The sequence below is a fragment of the Pyrus communis genome, chromosome 15 (genome assembly GCF_963583255.1).
Source record: "Pyrus communis chromosome 15, drPyrComm1.1, whole genome shotgun sequence".
Taxonomy (NCBI): Eukaryota; Viridiplantae; Streptophyta; class Magnoliopsida; order Rosales; family Rosaceae; genus Pyrus; species Pyrus communis.
The window spans coordinates 12,424,121-12,436,609 of NC_084817.1; the positions used below are offsets into that span (position 1 = coordinate 12,424,121).

Below are 12,489 nucleotides of genomic sequence, written 5' to 3' on the forward strand. Positions count from 1 at the left end.
ATGACATTGAATTGCATAACATATATCAAGATAAAGTTGTGTAGTTGCCACCATAGCCAAATAGCCTTACTTCCCATATTTCGTATATGTTGTAAGTTTTAACCCTGTTGAGCCTTGTTTAGCCCATATTCTTTGTTTACCCACATTATTCTCACCTAGCCTAGTTTAGGACAATCCACACCCTTGTTCTTAAAAGATAGTGAGCATGACTTAATTGAATTCCTTTTGAGTTACATTTTGCAAGAAAATGAGTGTGGGGGAGGGAAAGTTTGTTCTTAAGTTTGTATGTTTTGAGAGTCAAAAGAAAAGAAAAAAAAAATTGTGAAAAACATATGAGAAAGAAAAACAGAAAAGAAAAGAAAGAAAGAAAGAAAAAAAGAGCTTGTTATCCCTTTTTGTTCAAAAGTTGAGTTTTCATTCAAAAGTGAATTCTAAGATGATTCAAATGCTTTGCTCGCTATTTCTTTAAGAACCTTTGTTTTCCATATCCCTTCTTTGTTAGCCACACACCCCAAGCCCCATTACAACCCGTGACTTCTATCTTGAGTGTTATGTGTTTCAATTTGTGGAGTTTGAACTTGGTATGAGCTTATGGTGTCACTGGTTCTCGCTTCTAAGTAGTAGCAATCCATTCATGAGATCATACCTAAACATGCTTATTGACTCCAGAAATTGCTCTCTTTATGATACATATATGTGAGTGTTCGTTTTCATGTTTACATCAATCTTCTCACATATAACTAGTGTAGGGTGTGTAGTCAGAAAATCTGTGTGAAAATAGAGTGCATTCTAGTAAGGAATGGAGGAAATTCTCTAAGGCATGTTACTACATTCGAAATGTGTTTTAAATGCTTAATTGTGAACTAGTATGTGGTGACTATGATTAAGAATGTACTTAAGTGTAAAGATGGCTAAAATCTGTGGGAATAATGATTTTTAACTTGTCATGTGCATTGGAAATCCCTGAGACGATTGTTGGAAGGTGTAGGTTGTGTTTTGTTCGTTTTGTTTTGTTTTTGGTTTCTTTTGTTTTGTTTTGCTCGAGGACTAGCAAAAGCTAAGTGTGGGGGAATTTGATAGGAGCATATTCATGTGACTTAAATGGCTTGTTCTCGTGCATTTGCGTTATGTTTCTTTAGTTATTTTTAGTACTTTAAGCTATTTTCATGTGTATGTAGGTCCAAAGGGCTAAAGGAGCAAAAAGATGCATTTTTGGAGCACTTTTGGGCTAAGGATGGATAGCTTATGCTTGGAGCCAAAGTGTTGGATGAAATTGAAGACCTAATTGAAGACCAAAGTGTTGGAACCTTGTTCCCTTTAGTTTTAGGACATTTAAACCTTTCCTATATCCTTATGCCGTGCCAACCACTTATCATACACTTCATCACACAACACATGCATCCACATGCATTTCCAACCCACATGCACCCTTTAATCATTTAACCTAGCTGTCATTCCATTTCATTGCACATGCATCTTCAAATAAATCAGCCATTCCACATGCATATTCAACCTAGCTGTCATTGCACATGCATTCACTCTTTAATTCACATGCAAAACACCTTCATTCCAGCCACATTCCACATGCATTTATCATCATTCACCCTAGCTTTAATTCACATGCACACACAATCACAAAACAACCATCATTGCCGTGCATCCCATTCCACATGCCATTGTCATTCCACTTCATTTCACCTTGCATTTCCAGATTATTCCTTCATCATTGCACCACACATGCAGCCACATATTCATTGCACATGCTTTCACATTCAATTCAAGCACCAAACATCCCATGCCGTGCATTCCCTTTCATTTCTGTCAAAGCACATGCACTCCCACCCTTTAATCACATGCATAAATCAGCCACATGCATCTCCCATCACCATTCCACATTTCCACCCACCTCCTAGCTGTCATGTTCCCTCTCATTTACCTATAAATAAGCATGCATTGCAGCCACAATGGGGGGATTCCATTCACAACACTTCTTCCATTTTAGAAATTCATCCATACACACCAACAACATCCCCTTAGAATCCAAAGTGCCGTGCACATTCACCACCAGAAATCATCCCATTGCCGTGGCCTCCCCCTTCCATTTTCACCACTCCCCAAACCATTCACATCATCAAACTATCCTTAGACCTTGTGCTACAACGAAGAGTAAGAGAAGAGTGCCTAAACGTTCATACAATTCAAGTTTGAGTTGTTGGAATGTTTAGGTGTTTCTTTGATTTCAATGTTTAATTTCAATACTCTTTGTTTTGTACGAATGAGGAATGGAAGAGAAGAGTGCCTAAACGTTCATACAATTCAAGTTTGAGTTGTTGGAATGTTTAGGTGTTTCTTTGATTCTCTTTATTTTGTACGTATGAGGAACTAAACCCCCTCTTGGCTAGGGGGGGATTCGAAATATATGTTTATGCTTGCATTTTGATTTGATTACTTCTAATTGCGTTTCATAAGTTGTGGATTCAATTTGTTTAACTGTTTGATTGATAACTTTTTTATGTATGTTTATTGAGAGTGCACGCTTAATTTTCATGCATGAATATGACGCTAGAATATAAGTGAGTTTAACCTAATAGTTACGAACTTATATTCACAAGTAGTGGAGGTTGCTTATAAACAATCGCGTTAAACGAATTCTTGGCATAAGTTTCATGCGTATTCCATAGTAACTAATGCCTCGTCGATGTTTATGATTTCCGTTGAACTTAATGATCTTTGTTGAATGTCTCTATCATGCGTATTCCATAGTTAGGGACTTTGATTAGGAATAATTTGGTTGTAATGCGTATTCCATTCAATCCAATGAATCTAGGGAAATCTGAAAGTTAATTTAAGTGGACCTAATTAACTTGGAGCATTGAGAATTCATGGTTTATTGAAATGGAATTGGAAATCGTTTTATTATGCAAGTATAACATGTGTGGAGATGAACCCCTTAGCTATTCTATCATCCATTCATTCCATTTGATCAATTTCATATTTACATTCTGTTTTAATTGCAATTTGTTCATTTAATTTAATTTCGTATAAACCTAAATCCCCCTTTACTTTAATGTCAAATTAGTTAGAAATCAATTTAGTTTGTGTTTTTAAGAGTCTTGAGTCAAGTTACAACATAATTTCGTCCAAATTTGTGTTTATACTTAAAACTGCCCAGAAAGTGGTTTTTAGGCAGATTTGAGTGTGTTTGTGTTGTTTTGAGTCTTTTGGTTTGTTTGAGTGTTTTAAAGTTTAGTTTTGCATTCTTTGAGTCTAGTATAGTGTTTTATATTGTGTTTTTACGTTTTTGAGTCAAATCCAAGTGATTAACAATCCCTCCTAATCCCCGGTCCAGAACGATCCCTACTTAGATACTTACTACAATTGACAAAAAGAGGGTTTAATTTGTGTGCGTTTAATTCTCACATCATTCTACTCTTTCAGCTCCTGGTTCTATAGCTGCCCTTATGGATAATCAAACTCCTGTTGGTGATCCAACACCCCGACGCCTGGCACATCATCCATTTTTCCTGGTAATAGTGAAGGAATATCCGTCGAGGTGCCTTACTTGGTGATTAGGCCTGCTATCAGTTCGAAGTCGCTTCCTTCATATGCAAGTGGCCTTCAAGATGCAGGATATGCCCATGCGTTGATTTGTTCGGCTATCGCTTCTATTGATTCCAGGGAATTCCAAACTACAGAGGATCTCAGGGAGAGGTTTTATCAGAGCAGATACATAGTTATTTTCTTCAATCTTTCATACTTCTTTGTTATTTATGTGCTTCGTTTTTCTTATTTCTGCCTTGGTATATCTCTCCCAGGCAAATGCTTGCATTGAAGCTTTGGTTTGGGCCCAAGAAAATAAGAACTCCTAACTTGAGGCTGCTTATAAGAGTTAATTAGGCAACATGACAAGACCGAATGAGACATGTAGAAGAAAAGTACTAGTTTGAAGACGTTGTTGGTCGCAAATCAAGCTTGGAATGCTAAGAAGGAAGCCTTGAGTATTCGTTTAGAAGAAGCAGATGAGGCGTTGGCATCAACGGGGAGTTTGTGGGATGCAGACAAGTTCATCCTCCAATAAAGCTTGGATATAGCTCGGAAGAAAAGTGTGCTGTATAGAGAAAATCCAAGTAGAGTTTCTCAGAAAAATGAAGCTGATGTCACAGAGCTATGACAAGAATACCAAGAGGACATCATCCTTGAGTACAACTAGGTTACCTTGATGGCTATACTGGTCAGGACCATTGAGATCGATGGGATGATGTTCGTTTGCTGAAGGAGATACGAGAAACTGATTTATCAGTACCTTTATCGCTTGTGATCAATGCATCGATGCTTGCTCTATCGGAGAAGAGTGAATCGTCTCCGAAGTCTGAGGGATATACAAAGAAGAAAGACATTGCTGCTGCTGATGATCCTCTTGTTGGTTCCTCTTCAATTGATCCTAAGATCGTGATAGACTCAGGTGCTGCGGAGTAGTTGTTTTGTTTTTTGTTTTTTTTCCTTTTCTTTATATCCTGTCGGGCTAGAGTGGGGATATGTTCTATTCACTGAATGCTTTGCCCCTGTCCGGGCTTCGAGTCTTTTTTACTTCGTCTAAGGGTATTCCTTTCCTGTCTTCGTATTTTTCTTGCCCTGTCTCTGATCTAACTAGCTTTCTAGAGTAAGCTAACTTTGGAACAATAAGAAGCAAGGCAAAGCATGGGTGAGTTTCTGGGCTCGGGACAGAGCACAACAGCCCCCTAGATGATGTTGATTCGGAAAAACATTAATCTCTCAAACTCAATACTTGTAAAGATGCCCATCACAATATTCAAAGTACCACTTTACTCTGTTACTAGGCATTAAGACCCATGGAGAACCTTTTGCCTTCTTTCTACTCTTTCCGCTAGATAGGAGAGGGTGTTATTTCGCTTATTAGGAATGTCATCCCATTTACTTGTTTTTTTTATTCCCTTTCTGGGTACTTCGAGTTTTGTTACAACGTGATGCTTAAGGGGGATGTACCTCTTAGATCGTGTTACATGTTTGGCCATAGTGAATCTTTAGGTGAAAGTTTGTTAGAGACAAGGTCACCTACTTATGGGTCGAAGACACTTTTGAATCCTTTGTTAGACCCTAAGCGACGGACCTGAGCGTTTCTGGTTAAACTACTTTAGTTGGCTTGACTAAAACATTTTTCGTGTATTGGAGCTTCGTTGGAATAAATTCCTCTTAGGGATTACCTAGTCTAGATGCCCCTTTTGAACCTACTAACACTTGGTGTTGTAGAGCGTACTTAACTTACGTTGGTCCGGGATAAAATTAGTCCTACTCGGGGTCGAATATCAGGGCACCTTCCAGATGAGTTCCAGATCGCCTTTTCGACTATTGCCTCAAATGGCGTAAGGCTCAGGTGTTGTTGGTTACATAAACTTTCCGAAGGTCAAAAGGTACATTGGACTTTCGGGTCAAGTCACCATGTGCCTGTGCCTATGGCTCGCCAATTCGTTACCATACTTATTATAGTTCGAGTCTCCTAAGCTACTAACCGTTCCAGATGGATTGGGCTAAAGGAGGCTCATCTAACAATGTGACTTTGAACATTTTTAGTCTTTCACTGATGCAAAGTTTTCAAATTTGGGGCTCTGTTTGAATGAGTAGGGTACGCCCTGTATCACGGAAATAAATAAAGAAAGAGCACACATTTAAGATGAACACATGCTCTTTATTCATGATCTAAATAAAGTTGGTTTACAAGGGGTGTGATTGATTTTGAGAAGGATTACCTACATATCTCCGGGATGGAAAATCAAATCATTGGTGTAGTAATAAAGAAAAGATGATATGACATAAAAATTACATTAGGATCACTTTTGTCTAGAAGCCTATGGTGGGGCGTTAGGAGATGAGTTCTCTGTGGAATTCTCTTCGCATAAGTGGTGGCATTGCGATTGGGTCTGGAGATGACTGCTTACATATCCCGAGAAAGGAATTAAACCACATGCAGTTAGTGTTACCTTTTATTTTTATTTGATCTTAATGTGACGACGGGGCATCAACTTCAGGGTGATTGGTATAAATTTCTCGTAACCCTTTCTGCTGCTTGCATCCGTCCTTCACGGATGAAGTTTATGTTGAGGGTTGGTTTCTTTACAGGCTATCAGTTTTCATCATCGTGTGTTCATTCGACCGATCCCTTTCCTTGGGTTTGGTCGAATTTTCTTTTCTTGCCTTATCCTTGAAGAGTTCCTAACAATGCCTCTGATCCAGCAGTTCCTTGATATGATCCATCAATACTCGACAACCTCTGTTGGCATGGTGGGTACTTTTGTGGAAAGAGCAATATTCACTTGGGCTATTCTTAGCCAGATATTATGGGAGTTATTTTGGGTGCCAGAGGAAGGGTATATCCTTTATGTTGTGGGAAGATGTTATTAATGGCAGTGTACTGCTTATGCTTTGATAAGACTTGTTTGTCTTGATGCCTTCATCTCATAACCTGCTGCAGAGAAGATGGTGGAGTCTTTTTATCTACCCTTCTTCTATTGGTTTTTCAAGAGTAATCTGGTTCGACGATCGTTATTCAGCCTTGGTCATCCTAGTTAATTAGATCGTCTGTGATATTGAAGCATTCAGCTAGAGTAACATAGTTGTACTTCTTTTTGTTCAGCTTCTGGGAGAGAGGATAATGGACATAGAAGCCTTGTTGAAAGCCATAGTCGTGAATTATTCGTCTGGTTTTTCCACCTCAGCCAATTCTAAACGGAAGCGTTTCAAATAGGCTCTAAGACTTTATCTCTTGTTTGAGGGAGTAGCCTAAACATAACTTCATGGCGTTTTTAGACATTACAGTATATAGAATAAGTCTTTGTAAATAGGTCGGCTAGAGTATCAAAGTAATCAATGGACCTGGCCAGTAATTCTAAATACCACCTCATAGCGGGTTTTTCCAAGGTAGATGGGAACATCTTGCACTTCCAGGCATCATTGTTGTTGTATAACACCATTGCGTTTTTGTAATGCACGATATAGTAGTTAGGGTCAGAGTCATCGCAAAACGCCTTGAACCTTTTTGAGAGAATTTTTCTACTAGAGGGACTCATTCGGTTATTGCTAAAAAGGGTGTCCTTATTCAGACCATCGATTTGCTCAGAGTGCGTAGTTGGAAAAGACCGGTTATATTCGTTCAGAGAATATCGCTACTTTTGTTTCCCAATAGCCTCGGGTTCGTCGAACCTTAAAAGGTGAGGTTCCACTTTCAGTACCCTCGATGCGTTTTGAGGGGGATTTTGTGGATCCTAGGTTCCTTCCCTTGTATCCCCGTCTAGTGTTCATAGATCGTCGATGGGTTTTCTCCTAGGGACTGCTATGTTTGTTGACGCTTGAATAATTGGACATGTTATGAGGTCACATTATGGAGTTATGGTGCTTATACTTCCAAAGACAAATATTAGAATTTAGGTTTGAAGCGTTCTCCTGCTCTAGTTCTCCAGGTTCTTCATCCATTATTCCATGTCGACAAAGTTAAAATGACTCTTAGCATAGGAAAAAGTCTGGTTATTCTGTAACTTTTTGACAGAAGTGCTAATCTTGGTCAGAGTTTCCCAATTTTGATCTATAAAAGGGGAACGCCTTCTGGCTGGATCTCCTCTTTACGTAAAGGTGACCATCATGCCTTAGCGGTCGTTGTTGGCTCTAAGCGTCGCTACGGTAATTAGAGGCAACTAGTTTTTTTTGCTCCAGGGATAACTGATGCATCAAAGAGAGGGCAAGAGAATTCAAGTGTATAAATTGCATTACCGTAGATGAACCCTAGACGAGTGTATTTATGCCGTGAGAGAGAGACCTTTATAGGATAGAATCCTCGTTCTAAGCTAGGAAAAGCCGAGATGATATCTAGTAAATAGATATTGCATCCTATTAAGAGTATAATTACAAACGGTCCACGTCTTTCCTGAAATTGCAGGGATTCCAAGACTTATATGATTTGATTTAGTCCACATTCAGGTCAAATAGCATCTTGTAGAACAAGTATGGTCATCCAGTAGAGTCTGCTTAGTGCCCCGAAGCAGAATGATGATGGCATCCTACTCTGTATGAAATAGCTCCGCTCGGAGCTGATGAGTCCATAACCGAACTTTTGAGGTAATAGTATTCAGATCAACCTTACTGTGGCCTTAGAAAATCAAGGTCCCATATTACCCAAATTCCCATATTTAGATTTGGAAGCATAGGCACTATAACTCCAGAGGGCATCCTTATAACATCTCAAATCATTTAGGTAGCAACAAATGCCGCAAGCCCCAAGGGAAATCCCACCAACAATAGACTAACCCCAGGCACATGTATAATGGAAGGAACCGAGAATCCGTAGAAACCACCTTAAAACACCTAGAGGATGCTGAGCGGAACCTTGACGTTTAAGGTTTAACGAACCCAAAGTCCTTAGGAACCAAGAACAACGACATCCCCCGAACGAAAACAACCATATGAGTCTCATCCAGCTCCGCACTTTGAGCAAGCCAATGATCCTAATCAAGACACCCCTTTCTAAAGCAATCAATGGAGTTCTTCTGCCATAAAAATTCTCTCAACCAAGGTTCAAATCATTCTGTGGTGACTTTGAACCAAACTAAATTATCATGCATTATAGAAACGCCATGGGATTACTCCCTCAAACTAGAGATGAAAGTCTTAAAGCCTGTTTGAAGCGCTTCCTTACAGTACATAATTGGCTAAAGTGGAAACGCCAGGCGATAAACTCGCGACTATGGCATTCAAGCGAGTCCTCTATGTCCATGTACCTGTATTTCAAAAAACTAAACAAGAAGTACAATTATACTACTCTACTTGAGTGTTACGATATAATAAAAGATCTAATTGACTGCGATGATAAGAGCAGAATGATAACCATTGAACCATATTACTATAGAAAAATTGACTGAAAAAAGGTTGAAATAGACGCTCCCCCACCTTGTCCACAACAATTTATTAGAGGAGGGCGCCGAGACAAGCTGTTATGCATTTAGCAACCTAAATAGTAAGCTACTAATTGCACGTTTTAAACTCGCAAGTGCACAAGATCAAACAAATAGTATAGAAAGCAAGTACGAGATCATTCGCACGAGGATTGCACTAATATGTATCTAGAGTATGATTCCTAACAATTTAAATTATTTAATTCACAAAGAGTAAGGTTTATGTTTGAGGAAATTTTCAGCTAAGTCGTCGGGTTTATGTTGGGAAAAGTAATTTATGTGCTTATGTTTATCACGAACTAAGGGATACATATTTGAAGGAAAAAAAAAGAATAATGGAAACGTTGAATTGCCTCTTTAAACTCTAATATCAGAAAGCTAGAAGTCAATTTTGGTGTCTCAAGTATTCAAAATAGAAAAATTGGACTAAAAAGTCAGTAAAAAAAAAAAAAACTTTTGCAATAAAATTTGAAGAAATTTGATGAGGGATGAAACTGTCCAAATAAAAAACCAAAGTGATAATATGTTAAGTGAGTTAAGTGAGACCGAAATCAAAATCATATTGCCGATAAATGATAAAGTAGACCTAAAACTGTGAACAAAAAAATGTTCAATTTCATTCATGTGTGGAAGACGTCAGCTAGGTGTGCAAACAAATATGTTGAGCTTATTTGTGTGCTTGTTCTCTTCTTTGATGCCCTTTGGATTGCTGATTAGAAGACCAACACTAAAGTCATGGTGCCTTCGAACCGAATTCAACATAAGAAAAGTTTGAACGGCTAATTCCTTTGTTGGAGATAGTACAGTGCCGTCCACATCATCCTATTGACACCATCTCTCCTTACATGTTTATGTTTGTCATGGACCAAGGGACATGTTTTTCAAGGAAAAAAAAAGAATAATGGAAATGTTTGAAATTGCCTCTTTAAACTCTAATGTCAGAACGTCATAAGTCAATTTTGGTGCCTAAATTTTTCACAAAAGAAAAATCAGACAAAAAACCCCCTCAAACAAAAAAATATAAGTGATGCAATAAATTATGAAGAAATTTGATAAGGGATGAAAATTTTCAAATAACAAAACAAAGTGATAAATATGTTAAGTAAGTTAAGTGAGACTGAAATCAAAAATCATATTAACGATAAATGATAAATTAGACCTTAAGCTGTGAACAAAAAAAAAATGTTCAAATTCATTCATTTGCTAGAAAAGCCAGCTTGGCATGCAAACCAATATGTTGAGCTTATTTGTATAGTTGTTCTTTTCTTTTACGTCATTTTGACAACCGATTAGAATACCAGCACTAAAGACATGGTGCCTTCAAACCAAATTCAACACAAGAAAAGTTTGAACTAACTTTCTTGTTGGAGATTGTACGATGTCGCCCACACCATTCTCAGGACACCATATCTCTCTATACAATTTTTCCAAAAGCTAAAAAGGAAAAGGTTACTAAACACACAACGGCTTGAATATTTTTGTATTCTGTTTCATAATTTCTAGCGTACTCAATTTTCAACTAAAAGATGTGCTTCCGTATGTGCTCAAATTCAAATTCCATATTGAGTTACTTACTAGATTAGTTTAAACTTTAAAGAATAATATCGCTTGCGTAAACAAAAAAAAAAATTAAAAACAAAACAAAAAAAATCTCAAAAATTACCGGTATAACGAAACCTAGAGTTTTCCCGGATCTTGTCTTAGAACCACCGTGAACATCTATATCTCATAAGGCGTGGGGCAAAGCGGCCCTTTATTGGTCTTTACATTGTACTTGGATTGAAATAAGGCGTCCTTTATATTCTAGGAGATGTTGAGAAAAGAGAGTAGGTCAACTAAAGATTTGATCTCCTATTCTCCATGTATCATGCTTAATTGATTGTACAGATTATATTTCCTTTTGTAGCATTGTAAACTAGGCAACTACTTTTTCCTAGGCTTAGATATAGGATCGTGTTTTCCTATTCCTATATAGAAGAAACTCATGTATGAGTTTGTAAAAATCATCAAATCATCAAAGAATTAGTTTTTAATATGGCATCAGAGTGAAACTGCTCTTGGTGACCAACACCTACCTTTCGCTAAAACTCTAGCCACTCCTAAACACAAAGTAGCGGTCATCCATGGGAGACAACAACTCAACGAATTCCTCAGCCAAGCCTGTGGAAAAAAAAATATGAAAATCCAAATGATCCTCTTTACCTACATCATTCTGATCAACCTGGTGCAATACTAGTCACTCAGTTGTTGAATGAAGAAAACTATGGAACTTGGAGCCATGCCATGCTAATGGCTCTCAGCGCCAAAAACAAGGAGGGTTTTGTTGATGGTTTAATTTAGAAACCTTCGAAAACCTCTGTAACTGAACTTCAGCAATGGACTCGCTGCAGTTGTGTGACCGAGACCTAAGTGGAATGCGCAATACTTAGTATAGTCCAACTTAGAAGTATCTCATTTTGATTGTCTCAGCAACTTAAACCATGTTTCGCTCTTGATATCGTGAAGGATTTGGTGGATCGGGATCGAGAACTTAGAGAAGTTCTTGGGCGTCAGGCCACCTTTAGTCAAGGATCGGTCCCTACACTTGGCCCTCTGCCTGTTTTATTATTGTATTGTTTCCTATCCTCTTTCTTTTAAGCTACTGCCTATTCTTTTGGAGGCTGCTCGGGTGCCTTGTCTGCTCACCGAGCCTCATCCCAAAGTGCGTGCTTCTCGGCCAAAGCAAAACAATTTGCCAGAGTTAGATCTTCTTTCATGATCAATTCTCCGAACAGCGGGTATTTTGCTGGGAATCCTTTTTGGGAAGTTGCACTTGCTATCGAGTCGTCGTATCCGACTATTTTTACCTTCTTTGGTTTGAACCTTTTCACATAGTCGCGAAGCGATTCCTTAGGGTCCTTTTTGACATTGAACAAATGGTCGGACTTTTTCTTGATCGAGCAGTAGGTTGAATATTCTTTAGTGAATACCAAAAAAAGTTCATCAAAACTTCGAATGAACAGTGGCGGTAGGGTGTAGAACCAATCTTGCAGTTCGCCTTGTAGAGTAGTGGCGAATATCTTGCATATGAGAGTGTCGTTGTTTCGATAAAGGACCATTGTGCTTCGGTAGTGCTTTAAATGTCTCTTTGGATCTTCATCTCCTTTGAAAGATGTGAAATGTGGCATGCTAAACTTGCGTGGAGGCTCTTCTTGCTCGATCTTGTCCGTGAAGGGTGACCTATTCATATTGGTCATGTCCCATCGTAGCGCCTCATCAATGGCCTCATTGCGCTGGAAATCGCGTAATCGTTCGGTTAAGAGCTTCTCTACTTCTTCTTGAATTTGTCTATGTTGGGGTAGTTGAGCTCTCTATTGCTCCTGATCTTAACCTGCTGGTCTAGGCTGCTCTTCTATATGTTTAGCTCGTTTATGCTATGGTTGCGGTGCATGTGGTACATTCCTAGCAGGCGAGTGAATTCTTCTCAAGTTGTTGGTTGAACTCGAGCCGGATTGAATGACTGCTTCTCTTCATTCATCATGTTGCTTACTCC

At 38.5% G+C, this 12,489-nt stretch overlaps 1 protein-coding gene across 1 annotated transcript; it reads right to left on the bottom strand.

Annotated features, from left to right (window-relative positions):
* Nucleotides 1-11,638: 11,638 nt before the first annotated feature.
* LOC137717080 (uncharacterized) lies at nucleotides 11,639-12,193 on the bottom strand. Its single transcript, XM_068456392.1, has one exon. It carries the CDS (start codon nucleotides 12,191-12,193, stop codon nucleotides 11,639-11,641), a length of 555 nt encoding a protein of 184 aa, XP_068312493.1.
* Between the last annotated feature and the right edge of the window lie 296 nt (nucleotides 12,194-12,489).

Coding starts and splice junctions, on each gene's coding strand:
- LOC137717080 (XM_068456392.1), bottom strand. CDS start 12,193: ATGACCAATATGAATAGGTCACCCTTCACGGACAAGATCGAGCAAGAA.